Below are 19,601 nucleotides of genomic sequence, written 5' to 3'. Positions count from 1 at the left end.
ACTTGCTACCTGAGTGCGCATCCCCGGGTGTCCACAGTAACCGCCTGAATAATGAAAATGTGTGCAGGGCGCACTTCCCTGGGAGAGCTCCTGTGCTTATACGGTTTCAGTTGTATCCCCCCCTTTAACGCGAGAAAGGGGTTGAGAAATTGTGTTCCCAAGACTTTTCCATGAAAGAGGAAGCTTAATAACGTGTGAGGGTTGATCAAGTTAGGGTACGACCCGGAGGAATAAAGGCCTGGGCGTTCGAGTGGGCGCAGGTAAGCACGCTGGTGGTTCCCCTGCCCAGCCTCGGGCCAGGGGGCCTCACTCGGCTTTGAAAGGTGCTGTCGGGAGGACACACCTTCAGGTCACCTGAGGCAGGTGTGGACGCTGGACAAAGTGAACAAGGGCCCCGGGACCCGGACTCACCTGCAGCATCCACTTCCTGGAGTGCCTGTGAGCTGTGCTGGCTGCTGGCACTTGGTTGCGGACAGCAAAGGTCACCCACTCAGGGTGAGTGACTCTGCCCTCACTGTGTGCTTGCTTGGGGGCCGGGAAAAAGCCCCAAGTTGGAGCTGGTGCCTCCCAGGGTTGGGAGCTGAGCTCAGTCAGCCTTGAAGGGGCAGCCCCAGCCTGGCCCAATGAGGCTGGTTCCCAGCTGGGCTCCTTCCTGGTCCCCCGGAGTCAGAATCCCAGGAACTGGGACCTGGCGTCAGGACTTGTGGAGCGTTTTTGAGGTTAGTTCTCAGAGGAGGCCGGGAGCTGGAGAGGGTGGCAGTGGCCACCAGAAGAGGTGCAGGGCCAGGGTCGGGGGGTGGGCACGTAGAACTGGCCCTTCTGCTCTGTGTAACTGCCCGAGGCTGTGGGGGTCTGGAGGGAAAGGGGAGGAGCCCAGATGGAAAGGGGTTTCAGGTCAGGGACAGGGAGCAACTGGAGGGGACAGACAGCGTTAAGAAATCTGACACCTCGTGTCTGTGTTGCAGGGGACCCCGGAGCCACCCCACCCCACACGTTCTCAGGGAAGCTGCCCCACAGTGCCCTCCTCCCTCATCCTAAACAAAAACACTCGGTTTGAGAGTGTTTTTACCCTGCAGCTTCTCTTAGCAGAAATTTAAGACCAACTTTTCTGCTTTTATTTTTTTATTTATAAAGAAACTAAACCAGACATTTTCCCTCTCTTCTTTATTGCAAGCAGATTCAGGTTTCCTGCTTAGATAATCTGCAGAAAAGTCCAATTATAATTAATATTATGAAGACATCATTTACCTACAGAAATAAAAGTTAAAAATAATAGCATACAAAGTAAATTTTACAGAAATGTAAGATTTGGTTTAACTCACAATTTAATTTTTCAAAGCAGGTTAGTGAATTATTATCAGTTAAACATTACTGTTTGGAGGCTGATTTATTATCTTAAACGCACCTACTATGTTCAATAATTTAAACATAAATTCCAGTATTTATGGCGACAACTATAGATACCATCTGTTTTAAATACATTTCTGGAGATTCTCTTTTATTACATTACATAATGAATGGACATTTTAAACAGCAATGCAGACACACATTATAATTTTAAGTCGGAGACAATATATGCATATTAAAATTCTGTATATTCCGATAAGGTGAAAAACAAAGCTATATAAACTGATCTTTAGATTTTTTCTGCAAAAGTAGAATCATACTTTAATAATACTCCATCACATTTCATTAAAGCTTTGTTCGTAGACAACATCGAATGAGTGTCCCCCCCATTCACCTGCCCTCTAACTTAAGAAAAACAAAAGAATGAATGCATCTGCCGACTGACATTTTTCCTGTTTTTAAAGTTACAAAAGGGAACCTTCTAAAAGGAAATGCATAGCAAGCTGTTACATTGAGTCGTCAAATAAATACCATTAATTTTAAGATGAAGTAGAAGTGGCTGCATTAGGTTATTAACAATCAGTGCAAAACAGATGAACTTAGTGGTTTTAAAGAAAAAGGTCGGGAACTTCCCTCTGGGTGCTCTGAATTTTTGGTTGATGCCCAACAATTTAGGAATAGTGACAGCGCGTGGTGAGGCATTTCTGTAGTTAAAGCTGCTAAACCTCACCAGGCCAAACCACACTTGCAGGAACCTGCTGCTGCAGAAGCGGGCCCTCCCCGGGCCCTCGCGGGGCGCCCGGCCTGCGTTCGCCCACGGCGTCAAGGGCACAGCACTGGGGGTCTAACGGGGCCGCACTTCCGGGGCCCGGGCGGGACACGCGCGTGCGCGGGCTGCACAGGCTTGGGCCTGAGAGCAGACCGACGCGGCCACGCAACGCGCCGAGGGTCAGCTTGCTCCGGGGGACGCGTGCGCGTCAGGGCCCGGATGTCCGGACCCACGTGGGAAACGCCGGTAGGAATTCGTTAACGTGCGGCTGAGACTAAGATTCCCAAAACCAAGGGAAGTGCTTCAGTTACTTGCGTTAAGGTAGGTTTAAGGCAAGTAAGGACTGACCACCGGGAGGCGGGCCGCGTGAAGTCTTCTCTGGAACGTCCTTCCCTCCTTTCATCTCACTGTTTATCTGGGGCCCCTCGCTTATTTCCAGTGACCAGGCGGTCACTTAATAATTTCCCAAACAATTTAAAAAAGACAGTTTGGAACGTGTAAAGGTCAGTGACCTTCATAAGGAGACTTGAATTACCCGAGGTAAATGGTAAACATCTCAATCCTAACCATCAAAAAGCTTCTCTTTTAAGGCTGAAGGATAGAAATGAAAAACCAAACAAAAAGCAGATGAAATTGCAATGAATTGTGAAGAAAAAGCATAGCAAATTATCATACACTAAAGATGCCTTTTAACTACCCATTCCCATTGGAAACACCAAAAAACGAACAGATGTTGAGAATAAAATCAAATCTGAAAATTCACATTCACCAGCTATTGAGACATTCAGCCAAAACTCCCACCAGAATTTAAATGTAAAGTGGCCAAAATTTCATCAACTTAAAAAATAAAAGCTTTAAAAACATACTTTAAAAATTAGAAATGGTGCAGTAACAAATGAAAGAATAAAAGAGGTATAAACAGCTACGAAAATACTTCAGTGCAAAGGCAATTTTAAGATTTCTAAAAAAATACATTACAAAGAATTTGTTAACTAAACGTACAGAGGATCTGCCCCCCCCCACAGGTATTACATTTATACCCATATTAGGTTCTTAAAAACGGCTGTAAAAATGCCCCCACTGCTTGCAGGGTGTTGTGGACCACACACAGGCGGTGGGGCAGGAGTGACAGAGGGCAGGGAGTGGGCTGGAGGCCCCTCGGACGGACAGGTGCCCCCGCCCCCATCTCACTCTGAGCCTGCGCCCTTCATCCTCGTCTTTGGTAGGTGTTCACCCTTCATCCCAACTACCTGTGTACACGGCTCTCACTGCTAATTCACCCCCTAGTTCAGATAAATATTTTATAGGTAAAACATTATACAGTCAAACTGTGAAAGTGGAACTTCCCCAAATCCCTAACATCGAGCATCTCAGAAGAGGACTCAGCGTTTGCTCACGACATCCCCGAGTCCCGCAGGCGAACCCAGCAGGGGAACAACGCTTAGCTTCTGGGTGACGCTTTCCTAAAAAGGCATCGGTTTTACTATCTGAAGGTTGAATCTCAGACTGAAATGTCTTGTTTATGGACCGTTAAGGCTATGTCGAATGGGTTATTTCTAGAAACAGAGATAAAGGTACCGAAAAGCACAGGGACTTCACACGGCAGCTGCCTGGTGGTGGTTTCCCACCCCAAAGAAAGCGCCGCCGGCACCTGCCGCAGAGCAGGGACCAGACGGACAGCTCGGAGCGAGGCCTGGTCAGTGTGGGCGGTGGCCCGGGGCGCGGTACTGCTGTTTAGGATTCCCAGCCACCTGGTCAGACCCAGGGGGCCCAACACAAACCTGGGGAGACAGCACCACCCCCAGAGGCCACTCTCGGTAGGGACGCTGGAAAGGGGTTCTGACCACCACAGCCAGATGCCTACCTGGGCACCCAGACCCCACCCTTCCCCTCAGCGCCCTGAAGCCAGCAGTTCCCGGCAACAGCAAACCGGCCAGCTGGTCCTCGGGGGTGTGACGACATATCTCAGACCCTGCACTGAGAAGCTTTAATGGACAGTGGCCTCCTCCGCACAGAGGCAGCGGGGGGTGGAGAGGAGACACCCCAAACACACCAGTGCCGGCCCCCCCAGAGAAGTGGACTCGGGATTGGATGCATCAGCCAGCTTCCCGGCGCAGGGCTCCGACAGCAGCGTCAGTGGTGCCGGTCACTGGGGCCTGCCGGCCAGTTCAGAAAACAGGGGTATTGGGAGATCAGCAGCAGGGGGGCCAGACCCCCACGTCGGAGGGCACGTCCAGGCTGTGCTTCCCTGGCCTGGAGGTCGTGGTGCGGCCTCTGCCTGGACGGACCATGGTCTCCAAGCAGATGTCCTCATGGAGGGGCGGGGCTCCATGCTGTGTCCTCTGTAGTCACCGCTGAGCTATGCAGGAATGGGACGGCTTCTGCCGCATCCTCCATTGTGCTCCCTCCCTTCTCTGCCAGGAGAGGCACACACTGTGTGGCTCTTAAGGGCTGGCACAGTGATCTGTCCCTCTGGCCTCCCCTTGGGCCACCGGGGCAGGGTCTCCGGCTGGACAGGCAGGAAGTCTGAGAGACCGGGGCTGGGAAGGGGCGCTGCCCAGGGTGGGGGTCTACAGAGAGGCAAGGGGGTAACTTCAGAGAGGTGGTCCTGACACCAAGTGCGCGGTCTGTCGGGAACAGAAAGGACAGTCAGAACCAGGACCCCCGTGGGAATCCCACCTAACGCCCACCTGACCTGATGCAGCCTCCCCCTCGCTGCCCGGGAAGGGCTCCCTCCAGAGCGCAGGCAGGTGGCACCCACTGCCCGAACCAGATGCAGAGGTGACGTGTGGACTGTGTCTTGGCCGAGACCGTGCCCCCTTCTCAGGCCCACTGTGTGTAGATGTGGGTCAAAACACAGGGCGCCTCCCTGGGCCCCAGGCTGCGCATGGCTCCTCCAACACGGCTGTGCTGGCCTCGCTCAAACCTGCCTCCTGCCCACCAGGCCAGCCTGTCTCCACCCATGGACGTCTCGCCCAGCCTGCGTGGTTGAACAGAACAGATGGGAAGGGGTGGGGCAGCCCGGCAGGAGAGCCGGCTTCTTGATGGAGAAGGCAGCCGTGCTGGTCACACCTGAGGTCCAGCTCAGGACACACTGGGGACGTGGCTGCACATGCACATCTCTCAGGCCAAAGCTCCACTCCCAGCCGATGGACACCTGCCCTGGCCAACATGCAGGACCAATCACACCATGTTCCTTTTTCTATTTCAAAATGTGGTCTTTCCCACTCCACCTTTTGGGTGAAGCTATTCCCACAGCCGCAGGCGAGGTGAGCTAGGTTCTGGACACTCATCATGTGTGATCACGTGTGCGGCGATGTCCGCCCGGTGTGCGTGTACCTGGGGGTGTGTGCTGCACAGGTGTGTGTGCACATGTGCCTGTGTGTGCACCTGTGCCTACGTGTGCTGCACAGGTGTGTGTGCACATGTGCCTGTGTGTGCACCTGTGCACGCTGCCCCCCTCGGCCCGGCCTCTTGGGCAGGCCACTTACCTGGGACAGAGCACACGTGTGTAAAGCATTTCTTTCTCATCATGAACCTATCAGAAACGGCACAGCACAGCAAAACTTTGGAGGAAGAACAGACAGTTGGCAAGAGCACAGCACACGGGCTGCCCGCTGGGCGGCCGTTACCTATCCGCGGGCTACTCGCGCCTTGGCCGCGGCTCGGGGTCCTTCAGGAGAGGCCAGTCGGGGCTCGGCGCGGTGTCGGCCGGGGCTGGGCGGCTCGGGCTCCTCTGCAAGGCGAGGACAGACACTGAGCCTGTGCCGCGGCCGCACGGCCCCTAGCTCTGTGGGGCAACGAGGGGGACACGGCACAGAGAGGAGGCTGGGCCAGGGCGTCCCCCAACGGACCCGCCATGCTGGGTGCAGCAGAGGCCGCTGTCCAGAGTGCTGAAGCCTGGCGCTAAGGGTCCAGCCCACTCACCGCATGCCTCCTGAGCCATTTCCTGACGGCTGTGCTCCCCCAAAGGCCCCCAGGCCTGCGGGAACTCTGCACCTGCCAGCCCCTCCGTCCCTCTCTGTGTGCCTGTCTGGCCCTGTCCTTCGGCCCCTTCTCCAGTCAAATGGAAGAGTCCCGCCTGAGACCAGAATCCTGGAGGCCTAAGGAGTCGTGGGGCTGCAGGTCAGCGGGGCCGGGTGTCAGAACACTCAGGTTTTCAAGGCAAGCTGTGTGAGTTTCTCAGCATCAAGGAAGAAGGGAATTTGAGGAGTGGAAGAACCACAAGGTTGGAGATGCAGGCGAGGAGCGGGAGAGGCCGACCAGCACTGCTGCTCTTTGCATGAGCAGAGACGAGACAACCGTACAGAAAGATGAACACAGATGGAATAAACGCACACACATACGGCTGACACATGTGCACACACATGTACATGAATATACATGAAACGGGGCCAGCGATGTTTTTCTTTTCAACAGGACAGATTAAAAGACAAAACCACGTGTTTGAAGTGCGGGATGTTCCACCTAAGGACTAGTCAACGTTTATTCCTCCAAAGTTTTGCCGAGGTCGGGTGATACACAGCCACAAAGCGCCGACCCCGTGCGCGCGGGGAGCATGCAGGCGGCAGGGGCCCCGTGAGGGGTGGGTGAGGTGCCCCTGCGTTCCAGCAGCGCGGCCTTGGAGCTCAGTGCTGCCCCCGGCCCCAAGCAGCCAGAGTCTGGCTTCCACAAAGGTTCAGAAGCAAATCAGCTCTTAATTAACTGTATCAATAGTTAGAGTGTGTGTTTTCAGCCCAGAGCTGGCATGATTTAGCCAATTTCATAAGCACCTCCTGTGACTTATTAAAAGTGTTCCTAATAATTTCATCCTAAATGTTGTCAAGTATGAAAACAGTGAAACGAAATTATGTAATTTATTCTCAGATTCTGATGGCACCAGATAAGAACAATTTTGATTGTCAACAATTACCTGAACTTAAAAAATGTACATCTTGTTAATTAAAAAATACTGCTAAAACTTTATAGAAAATGAACTATTATTAAAAGGAAAGAAAAAGGCTTTTTTTTTTTTCCGCTTTAGGCATTTTCCTATGAAGCACACAGCCCTGGTAAAGCTGTAACAGCAAACACAGGCCCGCAAAGTCTGCTGGATTCGGAGGCCACATAAAGGGGGCCTTCAGGTACACAAACACCTGAAAACAGGTAAGCTTCATCCCCAAAGCCTTGGCTCTGGACAAAAAGCCTTGGGCCCCAGGCGGCCGGCACAGAAAACCCCACGCTCATGGCTCTGTGTCGCTAAGACAGGGGCATTGTAGCCACTTAAAGCAAAGGCAGAGCCTTTTCCTAAAAACAATCAGATTCTTAAAAAAAAGTTAAAAGGGAATTTGGTAAAAGAGCTGACTGCAAACATGTCTGTCCCAGCTCTGCCCACAGTCTGCCTCTCCTGTGGGGCCCTGGATCCCGAATGCAGAGCCAGGCTCGTGGGCGAGTGGCAGAGGGGACCTGCCCTCATCCCCGGGGCTGCAGAGGGGCCCCACGGAAGGACCAGCCTGGTGGCAGCCGGCTCCCCACCCTCCACAGAGGTGCAGCCTCCCGGCAGGTGGGCCCTGATGCTTCCAATGGACCGGTCGGTGCCTGGATGGAAGCCGCCCTGCGCCCACATCTCCAGATGCTGCGGCCCAGTATCTCCCAGCCAGGGCTGCGCTCATGCCTCCCGAGGTTACACGCCAGGCCTCCGCATCCTGCGACTCAACCCCAAATGTGCGAGAAGACAGAAAGGCATCACCTTGTCCCGCTAGAAAGTCAGACCGCTGGAAGTCTGGGAAAGCATAAAGACGGTGGGCTGCTCGACAGAAAGGCACTGGCTCCTAGTCTGCCGGTCCCAGAGGTCAGAGGTCAGAGGTCAGGAGGCCATGCACATCGTTAGACAGGATGGTTATTTGGGCAAAGAGGCCAGAAGATGAGAGGAACCAGGAAGAGAAGAGACAAGAAAAGGCGGTGAGTACGGTCAGATGGCCGCAGTGTCCACTGTCCCCTGTGCTCGGAGGCCGCAGCCCTCACTTCCCGCAGTGGGTCTCCTGCTCTGACCTCCTGAGATTTGTCAGCACTGACTTTACAAACCCCGCAGGAATGACACAGAGGACTCCCGAGGCCTGGGGCCTGGGCCCCGAGCTCAGGGGTAAATGAGCCCGAGAGCTAAGAAAGCTCCCCATGCTGGTCCTGTCACCTGCCAGGATGGGTGGAGGTGGGGCCCCAGCCCAGGGGAGGGCCACCTGCCCTGAAGGGCCGAGACCACGGGTGCCCCGGGTGGACGTCCTGTAAAGTTTCCACCCTCTCTCCAGCCCCCACCACCTGCGCACCTGCCCCCTTCGCCTGGACAAGCACCCTCCCCAGCTGCCCGGCCGAGCCTCGGCCCTTTCACGCCACCCTCCTCCTCCACCCTGAGGCTCTGCACCTCCAAGGGCAAGTCACAGGGGGTCACGGGGGGAGGGACAGGGGTCACAGCAGGGAGGGGATGGGGGAGCGTCCCCTCCCCAAGAAGTCCAGGGGGCCAGAGCGGTCTCAGAGGCTCCGAGTAACATCTCTGTGCCTGAAGTCAGTTGGGCCTTTTGTGTGTCTCACTTCTTTCCTGAACCCAGGATTCAGCTGCTGGCCTCAGTCTGGGAGTGTGGAAGTAAGTGCCTGCTCATAACCAGGATGTCCCAGGACAAACGCTAAGGTCTGAGCCAAATCCACCTCCCCTAGAGGTAACGCAATTCTACCTTCAAAACAATGATTAATAAAAAAAACTTTTTTGAATTTACACAAAATAATTTGTTTTCTGTACTGGCTTAACCTTTCTCTCTCAGTCTGTTTCTTATTTCAGCCGACTGCGCTGTTCAGCTCTCAACCCTGGCCATCTGGAATGTTACCTTGCTTAGCGCTGACAAGCACCTGTCATCGGGGAACTCATTAGCAGTGCTGGGCTGGTCACACTCCCAAACCCAAGCTTCCAGGCCCTCCTCTGTGAGTCCGGCCTCCCGCTGAGACCCCGGGGCGGGGCGGTACCTGGACCCTCTCGGTGGCACTGGGCCACAGCTGCCTGCACAGCACTTTCTTGAGCACGTCGGGCAGCAGGCTGACGGTGATGAGCAGGACGATGGCCAGCCAGGCGGGCCCGCTGGACAGCATCTGGATGAACACGTAGTACATCCTCTGGTAACTGAGGAACGGCCTGCAGCATCGAGGGTAAGGAGAGAACAACACGGGACAGGTTAGAAACCAGCGGGAGAGACGTGGAAATGCCGGTCTGTTCCCTCCACCTGCTCGAGGAGCCCGTGTGCTCCCGCAGCACTCACTGCTGCCACCGCCGGCCACTGGGCAGTCCAGGGAATCAGCCACACTAACAGTGGGATGTCACCTCTCCCTGTGGCGCTGGGTGTTGAGAGTGGGAAGAGGAGGAGGGAGTCTGATGTCATCCCAAAGGGAGAAGTCCCATTTCAGAACAGTGGAAAAGACTTTAAACGATGAAATAGGAGAGTTTTTTTGTATCTCGGAATTGCAGCTGATCAACAGCTAATAATGTGGAGAAGACAGCACGGGTCCTGATCAGCAGAGCGGGTGGCCGCTTAATTTATGCCATAAATTTTTTTTAATTTCTGTAAGAATACAGAGAATGAAATGCCTTCCCTGCCAGGGGAACCTGTGATTCCAGGAAGAGTCTATGCTGAGCTCCTCGAAGGAGGCTGGAAAGGGGCAGCGGCTCATGCCTCGGTGTGAACTTGAGCCACACAGCTTCGTGACCCCTGAGCCCCGGGGCCCAGGAGCCGGCAGGGGCAGTCTCAGGGGACCCTCCCTCTGGAACCACAGCGACCCCTGGCCTGGGGCGGGGCTGCTGGAAACCCACCCAAAGCTGGTCCAGTTTTCCTGCGTTTCCCCGGTTCAGGGAACATGCAATGTGTGGACATGGCCACTGGGGGTCAGCAACGGAGCAGGCTGTGGGGTGGATACTGGCCCCTGAAGAACCAGGGAGCCCCTCCTCCCATTTCAGGGGCCGCTTGCGTGTCCCGGGAGCTTGTGCGTAGTACCAGAGGTGCGAGTGGAGGGGACACTGCCTCTGGTCTCGGGTCCGGCCAGGCCCGGGCTGAGGCCAGCAGGCCCAGTGGAAGGAGGCTTTCCCTCCCAGGTTGTGGCCCCCGGGGCCTCACTTGCCTCCCCCTAGTCCCAGCTCCGCTCAGGAAACGCTGTCTTGCAGAGGAGGCAGAAATGTAAACGGGAGAATTAGAGAAAAATACAGTACGTGTTGTGACAGGAGCAGGAACAAGTGCTTGGGGGACGCGGTAGAAGCACCGGTCAGGTGACTTGAGGGACGCACTGAAGAGGACAGTGGGCCGCTAGGTTTCAAAGGATGAGGAGTTGTTCAGCAGGCAGGCTAGCTGGGAAGGACGTTCTGGGCAGAAGGAACAGCACTGACGCAGCCCCTTTGTGCTGTCGTCAGGACGGGCACACCAGCACCACTTCTGGACTCGTTCACTGCAGCAGCCTCTCAGCCAGCCTGCTTGTACCCACTCACAGTTCACTTTCCACACGCAGCCAGTGACCCTCCTAACGGCATCACCAGACTCTGAGGCTCCTCTGACTAAAGTCCTCCATGCTGTGAGGCTGGGGTCGAGGTCCGGGGTGGCCTACTGGCTGGACCTGGGTCACTCTGGCCTCGGTGGACTGCCTTCCACCACTGGGCTCTGACTCAGGGCTTCTGCCGGTGCGGCTCCCTTCCAGGGGAAGGGCTGCGCCTGGAGTCAGACCCCGAGGCCCCAGGCCGGCTCCCCCGTGCGCCCACCACGGCCCCCGCGGCCGGCTCCCCTGTGCACCCACTGTGGTGGTGGCACTCTTCTCCTGGTTTCAGTTCAATGTTTTTTTTTGAGAAGCCTTCCCCAAACTTCCATCTGAGACAGACGCCTTGCTGTGGCATCTGGTCTGTTCCTCCCGACACAAGCCTCCTCACTTACGAGCAGCGCGTCTCCTGACTGAGCACCTGGGAGGAAGGGGCAGGGACCACATCCCCTCGACCCCCGCGGCCCCGGGCCTGGCACCAGGCCTCGCACACAGCAGCCCGCAGCAAACACTCGCACATGGAGGTTGCGCCCTTGATGAGCGATACCGCAGGACGACCCACGTAATAATGACGGTCTGACGGCCAAATCCGTACCAGATAATTCCTCCCCAGAGGAGGGAAAACACGACGTAGAAGAGCAGGGACCCCCAGATCACAAGGTGGTTTATCCAAGTCCAGTAGTGTGTGTCCAGCGCCAGCTGAAAAAAAGCAAAGGCGTTCACAGCAGTGTTCCCCCGGCACGTTCCTGTGAACCGTGAAACCGGGAAAGCAAGACAGAAAACAATGGGAAAAACCAAACAACGCCTTCATTTTAGTCAAGATGCCAACATAACCCTGCTTAGGAAAGACAAACCTTAGATTCCAGTGGGGAGGAGGACTCGGGTTTCAACAGCCCTGGGCATTCTCACTGGGCCAGAGGGACCCACTCCCACGGGGCGGGCACAGGGCTGGCGACTCCAGGCGCTGGTCCCACTACCACTGGGCACCCTGCTCTGGGCTTTTCCCTGTTTCCCTGGTTAAGGATGGGGCCCCCGTGACAGGGTTTGGGACCTTCCTAACATTCCAGGAAGACACTGGCTGACTTTCCCACAACACACTAATCCGTTTCAGTTAAAGTGCATTGTGATGACACTGGGGGTGGGACCGCCTGCCACTAAAAGGAACTCTAGTCCTAGTCCTTTCATACAGAAAAGGATCCTTCCTTTCTTGGCCTTCTGTGTAATTCTGACCTTCGCACCTTAGGGGCCAGGGCAGAGTTAAATGCCGGGAGTGACCCCAGCAGGCCAGGGCCTGGGTTGGGGGTCCCAACTCACTCGTGGGGCTGCTTGGGCTGGAGGAGGACCCCGAGGTCAGAGGATTTACCTTCAGGGTAACCGTAAACACCATCACCGTGAACACCAGCGTCCCGAAGGTCCAGTTCCCAAATATCTGCGGACAGAAGAGCCCAGAGTCTCTGTCAATCTGGCTGCCCTTCACAGTCACACGCGAGGCCACAGGACACCTCCCACGGCTCCTGCCTGACGGCACCCCAACCCCCGAGACACAGGGACAGCGGGGTGCTACTGCGAGGGAAGGGACAGGCAGACGCCCTGGCTCCCGCACCACCCCCTGGGGACCTTCCTGCCTGGCTGCCTGTCGGCCCGATGTCGCCCCCTCGACAAACATCCTGCTCACAGACAGAGGGCTGGAGTCACAGCCTGAGCCCTGGTCCGCCCGCTCCCAGTGCCGAGCCTGGCGCCTTCCATGCCGTCACGGTCAAGAGCAAACTCAGCGGAGTTTGCGTCTATTCTCTTCTGAACTCAACTCAAATGTCTGTCGGCAGGGAAGACAAGTCCTGCCAGCATGTCTTCCTAGGGGCGGTGAGAGCCAAGAACCCCGTCCCACGTCCCACGGGGTGGCGGCAGGCGGAGGGGGGTCCCGGGGTGGGGCGTGGGGAGGACGACAGGACAGAGCTGTGCCCCGCCGGGTGCGGGGCTGGCCAGCAGGGAGCGCGACAGACAGACACAGGCAGAAGGAAGCACCTGCGGCTTCAGAGCCCTTCTCTGGGGCACTAACCAGCCTGCGGGAGGTGTGGTCCCACGAGACTTGTTTCCCCTGAGATTTCTCCGCCGCCTAAGAGCGGACCTGTTTCTGGCCTGTCGAATTCTGGGAGCCGTGCCTCTCAGAGAACGTTCTAGGCCTCCTTTAGGAGACGACAAAGCTTTCTTTAAAAGCTAGAAGAAAAGTCGCTTTCCTGTAAGATTGGTTCCAACCAAAGAAGCACAACCACGTGCAACTCACTTGCGGGGAGCGCGGGCTGTGGGGCTGGCGACATGTAGTGAGGCTATAACCTACCTGTAGAATTCTAGGAGAAAACTCAGAGCGTTAAGACTTTCGTAGGAAACAGACTTAAGGATCAGGACCCCGTGGACTCTTTTTTCACTTTATTCTTCACTTCCCCACCGTCATTAAAGCTGGATCACAGCCACGGAGGCTCTCGCCAGGGGCGATTCTGTCCCCCAGGTGGGGGCGGGGGACCACTTGCAATATCTGGGGACACTGTCGGGGGAGGGAGCTCTTGGCATCCTGCGGGGAGAGGCCAAAGGCCAGCTAACCGCACAGGGCAGCCCACAGCCACGACAGCTCTGACCCCACCAGCCCCGGCGCCCCGGCCGGGAAACCCTCCAGGACAGGGCTCCCCCTTCCACGCTGGACGTCAGGGCGGGAACACTTGCCCTCCGAGGTGGCTGCAGCTGGCAGTGGCCCGTGAGAAGGCTTGGCCAGCAGGTGGAAGACTCAACACCTGTTTCACTTCCATCGGCAGTTACTGCTTTTAGCCAGAAGCGAAAGGTTTGCCTGCAGGAAGGTGGCAGCTCTGAATTGGCACTGGATGGGAGGGAAGGCTGCACTGCCCCCAGCTCCCCATCCCAGGCCCCTGTGTCTGCCACTCTGCTGGGCAGGAGCCTCAGAACCCTTTCTTAGACAATAGAAACCGTGGGGAGGGACTGTGGCGGGAGCGCATGTCCAGCTGCGCCACAATCAGGGAGGAAGTTTCCCGTCTCTCCCTGGGGGGGGCTTCCCGAGCCACCGCCGGGATCCCCGGGGGCTCGGCAGATGTGGGTGGGTCTGGGGCCACGTCCAGCCCAGTGAAACACAGGGGCCTCAGCTGTGACTTTTACGGGCGACAAGCAGCAAAGACAACCGTCCTGAATCAGATTTCAGAATTCGGGGTGGAACCTGGGCAAGGCTGACCCCCCTGCCCCATCAGCTGGGCCCCCTGCGTGCCGTCCCGGCTCGCTGGGACGCACGGTGACGCCTCGGGGTGCTCCTCCTAGCGCCCCCATTTGCTTTAAGGGAGCCCTCACTCCAACTGCTGAGAGTCAGTTTATTACTGAAATTGTTTGCAGTTACTTCTATGGACGGTTTGGGGGCTCACTGGGGAGCAAGCCCCCTTTCTCAAAGGGCTGCCCAGAGGGACGACCCTTCTTCCAAGTGACATCAGTTCCCCGCCCCCCAGTGAAGGCCGGGTGGGATCTCCTAAGGTGACACACACTGTGTCTCCGAAGAGATTGTCTCTTAAGGTAACTCTGCCTCCCTGTGGAGACGTCACATGAGGTGACACTGTGTCACCGAGGAGACTGTCACATAGGGTGACGCTGTGCCTCTGCAGAGCGTGTGCCTCGCTCAGGAGAGCTGAAGCCAGCAGAAGCCCCCAGACCCACCCCCCCGCCAGGTCCCAGGTTAATTCCTTCTCCTCACACGCCTCCCCCTCGCCTCTGAGGACGGGTGTTTTGTAAGAAATTTCCCTGCTCATAAACGCTCTAAAACCCAGACCAATTTAATTTTTATGTGTAAAAATGTCCCCGGACAAACATGCCTTGTGTTTTCTCCAGATCACGGTCAGAGGGAACACTGCCTACACTTGCTCTCGGTGCTGATTCGCAACTTCTGCTGAGCCCCGGGCACAGCTGGTCCTCACGCTGGGGACACTCACACTCCCACCCTCCAGATAGTCACTGACCTCTGTGACAACACGCCCCAAACCCTCACATGGTCCCCCAGGAACACCCTGATGTTCAACAGTAAAAACGGAGCTGCCGCCTCACATTCTCGTCTGAGAAGTGACACGGCTCTCGAGCCCGTGCGAAAGGTGCTCTAGAAGCGACTTTCTCCTTCTCAGAAGTTATCAGTGCTCCTTCCCTCAGCGCTCCCAGTGGTCCGCACACCCCACAGAAGGACTGAGGTCTTTAAAAACCGGCCACCTGCTGACAGTCCACAGAACAGGGCACCTAAGCCGTACCACCGAGAAGGGGCGTCCTCCCCTGGAAGGGGTACCGAGGGCGAGTGGTGAGCGTCACCATCACCAACCGCCCTGCTGCCCAGACCAGGAGCGTCTCCCGTCCCCAGAGACGCCCCGGACTTACTTGAGTTTGCAGGTTTACTTGAATTACTACAGAACCAGTGTCCAGTATCATTTTTAGTTTTGTAAGTGATCTAACCCTCTTACAGCCAAAACAAACGAGAATTTAAGAATCAACAATCCAGGGCGAGAAAGGCCAAGAGTGCGGCCCCCAAGGCAACACGGGGCCCAGCTGGGACCACTGGCGCGGTGCACCCGCCTCGAGGGCCCAGGGCTCCTGACCTCTGGGGGCTCCCGTCCTCCTGGTGACGAAGGTGCGCCCGGGGCCCGCAGGGGGCGCCCGTGCCCAGGACCATCAGGACCGGGCTCGCCCTCGCACTTCGAGTCCCGAGCTTGCTTAACGTCCACGGGGCGGCAGTGAACGGAGCAAGCCTGCCCCTCAGCGCACGCCCGTGGGCCGGCGCCTCACGGTGGGCACCTGCCGTGGTCCCGCTGCTCGGCGCGCCGCAGCATCGCCCGCGACTCAGGGGCTTTCCCCGTGACGTTGTGCTTGCTGGGCGTGGCGCTGTCCCCACGGGGCTCGCAGAGCTCCCGGCCAGTGAGCGGCGGGCCGGCCGGGCCTCCTGTCTGCCTCTGCTCCAGCTCTGTCACCGTTTCACATTCTAACCAAGCGCGCTGTTGGGCACCGGCTGAGCACAGGCGCACGAGTCAGGCAGTGGTGGCAGGTAAGCGTCTCACGGACAAGATACTGCGAGATGTTGGACCCGGTTCTGTGGTGGCTCAGGGGACCCTCAGGAACAAGGACCTGCCAACCCCTCAAGGGCCCCAAACACCCAGAGCAGCACGCGGAGCGGCTGAGGAAGCGGGCTGCCGCCCCGGCTGCACAGCACCCGCATCCGCTTCCAGGGTGACCAGGCTGGCCTCCGCACGTGTGTCCCTTCCCCTCGCAGACGTGTCCGCTGAGGGGCTGCCGAGCGGGTGACGCCGCGGTCACAGCATATCACAGCCGCCCGGAGCAGAACCAGCGCCCTGGGCCCGGGTTCTAACCACCTGGCCCTGGAAGTGCTTCCTCTGCTGGAGCCTCGGTTTCCTTGGCTTTAACACCATGAAAACGTCCGGCTGAAGGGGTGGCTGTCATGAGCCGGGGTGAAGCTTGCGGAGCTGAACCGCGGACACAGTGAGGGCTGAGCGGCACAGATGATGGTGCCGAGCGCCCCCTGGGCGCTGGCGCTGCGGTTCTCGGGCAGAGTCTCAGCTCTCGACGGCACGCAAGGTGCCCACTTAGAGCCGGGCCGCGGGGAAATCGTATGACAGACGCAGAGGAACAACGAGTGAGCTCTGTTCAACCGCACTGCAGCCTGGCGGCCGCCGGGACCCACTCAACCGAAACTGGGACAAAGAACAAATCCTAAAAAAGGTAAGGGTTTTTGAAGCAGGAAAGAAGATTTTGAAAAACCAAGATCAACTCAGTAAAAACTGTTTAAAGTTATAAAAGAGAGAGCAGCCCCTTGCAGTCGTGAGGAGGACAGATACACCCGTGGGCTCAGCACCCTCCACGCAGCACGGGTCACGGCGGCACGTCCCGCGGGCCCCGGGTGCCTGTGCCTGTCTGCTCCCTGTGCTCAAGGGAAGTCCAGACACACCAAGTCCACTGAGGAGCAGCACTGACTCAGCTGGCGGCCCCGACACACACCCGGAGAGAGGCCCCCGCACGGCTGAGCCAGGCGCGCACCGGGGGCGGCTGGACAGGGCCTCTACCGACAAAGCACACGGGGGAGTCACGGGGGAAAATATTTTCGAGAAATATTTTATTCACAACGCACTCCGAAAACACAGGACACGCCCACAGTTCTTACCACGTGTGTGCTGGCGGCCGTTATCTGAGGGAGGGAGGCGATGGCAAGAGGAGAGAAAGCAAGATACAGATAAAGCAGCGCCCAGGCCCGTGCGGCCCACCGGAGCCGAAGGCCCGGAGCCAGTCACCCACTGCAGAGGGCACACGCGCTTACGGGCGTGGGGCGCACCAAAGTGCGCTGAGCACGAAGTTAACCCCCACGCGACACACGCTGTGCCTGGGTGACCGAACTGCACCTCTGCGCCAATGGCCCAGGGCGAAGCAGGCTACCAGAAAGGAGTTCGGGGCCCTCGGGGAGGGTGTGGCCTGCAGTGTCACCTCGTCCCTCACTGCGACCTGGGGGTGGCACCCCGACTCCAGCCCCGTGGGCAGCTCTGCGAGACCTCACAGACCAGCGACCACACTGGACTCAAGTTTCATCCCCCAGGCCAGCGAGACCCAGTTCTGTACTGACCTGTCCGTTGCTGGTCACTGTTGTGTTTTCAAACATGAAGTAAGCACCGAAGAAAAACACCAGAGCATCGAACACGCCCAGGAACGTCCAGTAAATGAACACCCGCCAGCGGAGGAGAGCGTTCTTGGCGATGTCTCTGCAAGAGGAGAAGGTGGGACCTGTAGTCACATCCACACAGACGCGCCCTACACAGCAGCCCTGCAGTGACTGCCCACCTCCAGGCAGCCCGACTCCCTGAGACCCCAAGAGGCAGAGCCGTGTGGGGGGCGGGGATGGGGGGGCCAGGGCCCCTGGAGGAGGCTCTGCTGGGGCCATCGGGGGCGCCGACTGACATGGGCTCAGTCCTGGAGGAGCTGGCCAAGCATCTCAGCTCCTGATCTCCCACGCAGCTCGCCCCACGCCCTGTCTGTCCACATCTCGGCCTGACCCCCATCTCCACCCATCCTCGGGGCCAGGCATGCCCTCTGGCCCCACTGAGCCTGCAGGATCCCAAGGGGCGTCTCCTCAGGGCTCACACCACCGCACGTTCCCCACATCACACTTCCTGCTCTGTGCACTTCACTCAGTGCCACATCTGGTCCCCAAAAGGCTTCGGAACAGCTTCCAGTACAACCCGGAAGGAGAGTCAAGCATGATGGGAAGTGGGCAGACACGGCACGATGGTGAGAGGGCCACGTCCCCATGTGATAGACGGGGAAGGACCACACTTTGGGTTGAGCTCCCTGGCAGCAAGTGCAAAACGTGTTCCAGACCGAGCACTTCACCACACACGGGTGCTCCTGAGGATTTCTGTTTGAACATTTTCTCTCTCTCAAATTGGACGGTGATCTCACTACACAGACAGAAAGTGCCAGAGCTCACACTTGTGCTTCTGAAAGGACACGGGCCACAAGGCCCAGGCTGGCGTTCACTGAGGCCAGGCCCGCAGGCCTCCCGCCTGAGGCCGCACATTTGCACAGGGATGTCGTACACCTGCCGCTCAGTAAGAGAACCTGTGGGACTCCTGCTGGGTGTGTGTCTAACGCAGCGTGTCGTCCTCTAGGTTCCTGGGCGCAGTTTGCCTTTTTCTCACCTGCAGTGCTTATTTGGGCATCACTTCAAGAGCCCAGCTAACGGCTAATTATTCTAGTGAGGCCACGAGGCTGGCAGGCAGCCTTGACTGCGTGGGCACAGGATCCATGCAGGTGAGAAGCCTGCACAGAATTAAATGCACAGACACGTGGCACACACGGGCAAGGACCGTAAACCCGGGGAAACTCGGGTCAGATGGGTGGGGTGTCGGTGCCCTGGCTGTGACACCGCCCCGCGGCTCACAGATGTCACCACCGGGGCCCTGGATAAAGGGTCACAGAATTTCTCTACTACGTCTCACGACTACATGTGCATCTAAAATTTTCTCAAAATAATGCGTTTAATTTAAAAAGCCACCCCGAACAGTAATGTGCTGAATCAGCCACAGACGCTGGGGAGCATCTGAAATGGCAGAAAAATCTTTTCCTCCTTATTAAAAATCCTTTTTGGCAGAAAAGGGCACCCCGTGGTCACATGTTAACGCCTCTCTTTTCTCACTGAGTAGAAGACATTGGGCTCCCCGAGGGCGCTTCAGGCCCCAGAGCCCCAGGGTCACAGGGGCCGGGACCCATACCCCACTCTTTCATAACTGCCCCCAAGCAAGGTAAAATGTGAACTGGTCTAATATGTCCGTTTCAACATGAATCCTGTCTATGTTTGAAGGACATCCACTTAGACCACGTTGCTTCCTGCCTGCAGAACTTCCTGTGGAAGCAAGTGGACCAGCGGACACCGGACATCTCGAGTGCAAGGGGCCGCGGCAGGCTGCCCACGCACCTGTAGAGCGAGGGGTCCCTCCTGAGCGTGTCCACGCCGACGTGCTGCTCCATGAGGCTGTAGAGCAGGATGGGCAGGGACGTGAAGCTGATGTTGTACAGCGTCAGGTAGGCAGTGTCGTACAGCGTCTGCGGGTGGGGGGGCGCGTGAGGACGGCGCCGCACGGCTGGACTGGCTGTTCGGGCCGTTTGTTTAAACACATGCGTGTGTTTGTAATCTGCAAAAACCTCACACACACGTGCATCCTGAAATGGATATAGGGCCCCTTTTCCACAGATACAGAAGGACCAGGACGCTCTCCAAAGCGCCACGAGGTCGGCTGGTCAGGACTGGAATCACGGCCAACCCGCCCCAGCCTGTCGTCGCAGACGTGCGGCAACAAAACGTTGCATAAAACTTTGCAAATCTGATGTCCACCTTCAAGCCTCAGTTTCCCCCGGTCCCGGTTGCTCT

General features: G+C 57.2%; 1 protein-coding gene across 6 annotated transcripts in view; it reads right to left on the bottom strand.

Moving 5' to 3' along the window:
• Nucleotides 1-1,147: 1,147 nt before the first annotated feature.
• Nucleotides 1,148-19,601, bottom strand: part of ATP11A (ATPase phospholipid transporting 11A) — a 92,523-nt gene continuing 74,069 nt past the window's right edge. Inside the window, exons 24-30 of one of the 6 annotated variants that reach the window (XR_012511787.1) lie at nt 19,149-19,276; nt 17,301-17,436; nt 12,015-12,080; nt 11,247-11,350; nt 9,107-9,272; nt 5,560-5,852; nt 1,148-5,506 (exon numbers count right to left, since the gene is read on the bottom strand). Coding sequence is in view for 4 of the 6 variants with exons in the window: in XM_074378561.1 (XP_074234662.1) it covers nt 5,760-5,852; nt 9,107-9,272; nt 11,247-11,350; nt 12,015-12,080; nt 17,301-17,436; nt 19,149-19,276 (693 nt within the window). In the remaining 2 variants the exon portion in view is untranslated. Of the gene's footprint in view, nt 5,853-7,844; nt 7,932-9,106; nt 9,273-11,246; nt 11,351-12,014; nt 12,081-17,300; nt 17,437-19,148; nt 19,277-19,601 lie in introns of all 6 variants that reach the window. The other 5 variants (XR_012511788.1, XM_074378562.1, XM_074378561.1 and 2 more) reach the window with 5 other exon arrangements.

Source organism: Camelus bactrianus, chromosome 14 (genome assembly GCF_048773025.1).
Source record: "Camelus bactrianus isolate YW-2024 breed Bactrian camel chromosome 14, ASM4877302v1, whole genome shotgun sequence".
Taxonomy (NCBI): Eukaryota; Metazoa; Chordata; class Mammalia; order Artiodactyla; family Camelidae; genus Camelus; species Camelus bactrianus.
Note: the sequence above shows the minus strand (reverse complement) of the source record. Positions and strands in the feature narration are given on the sequence as shown.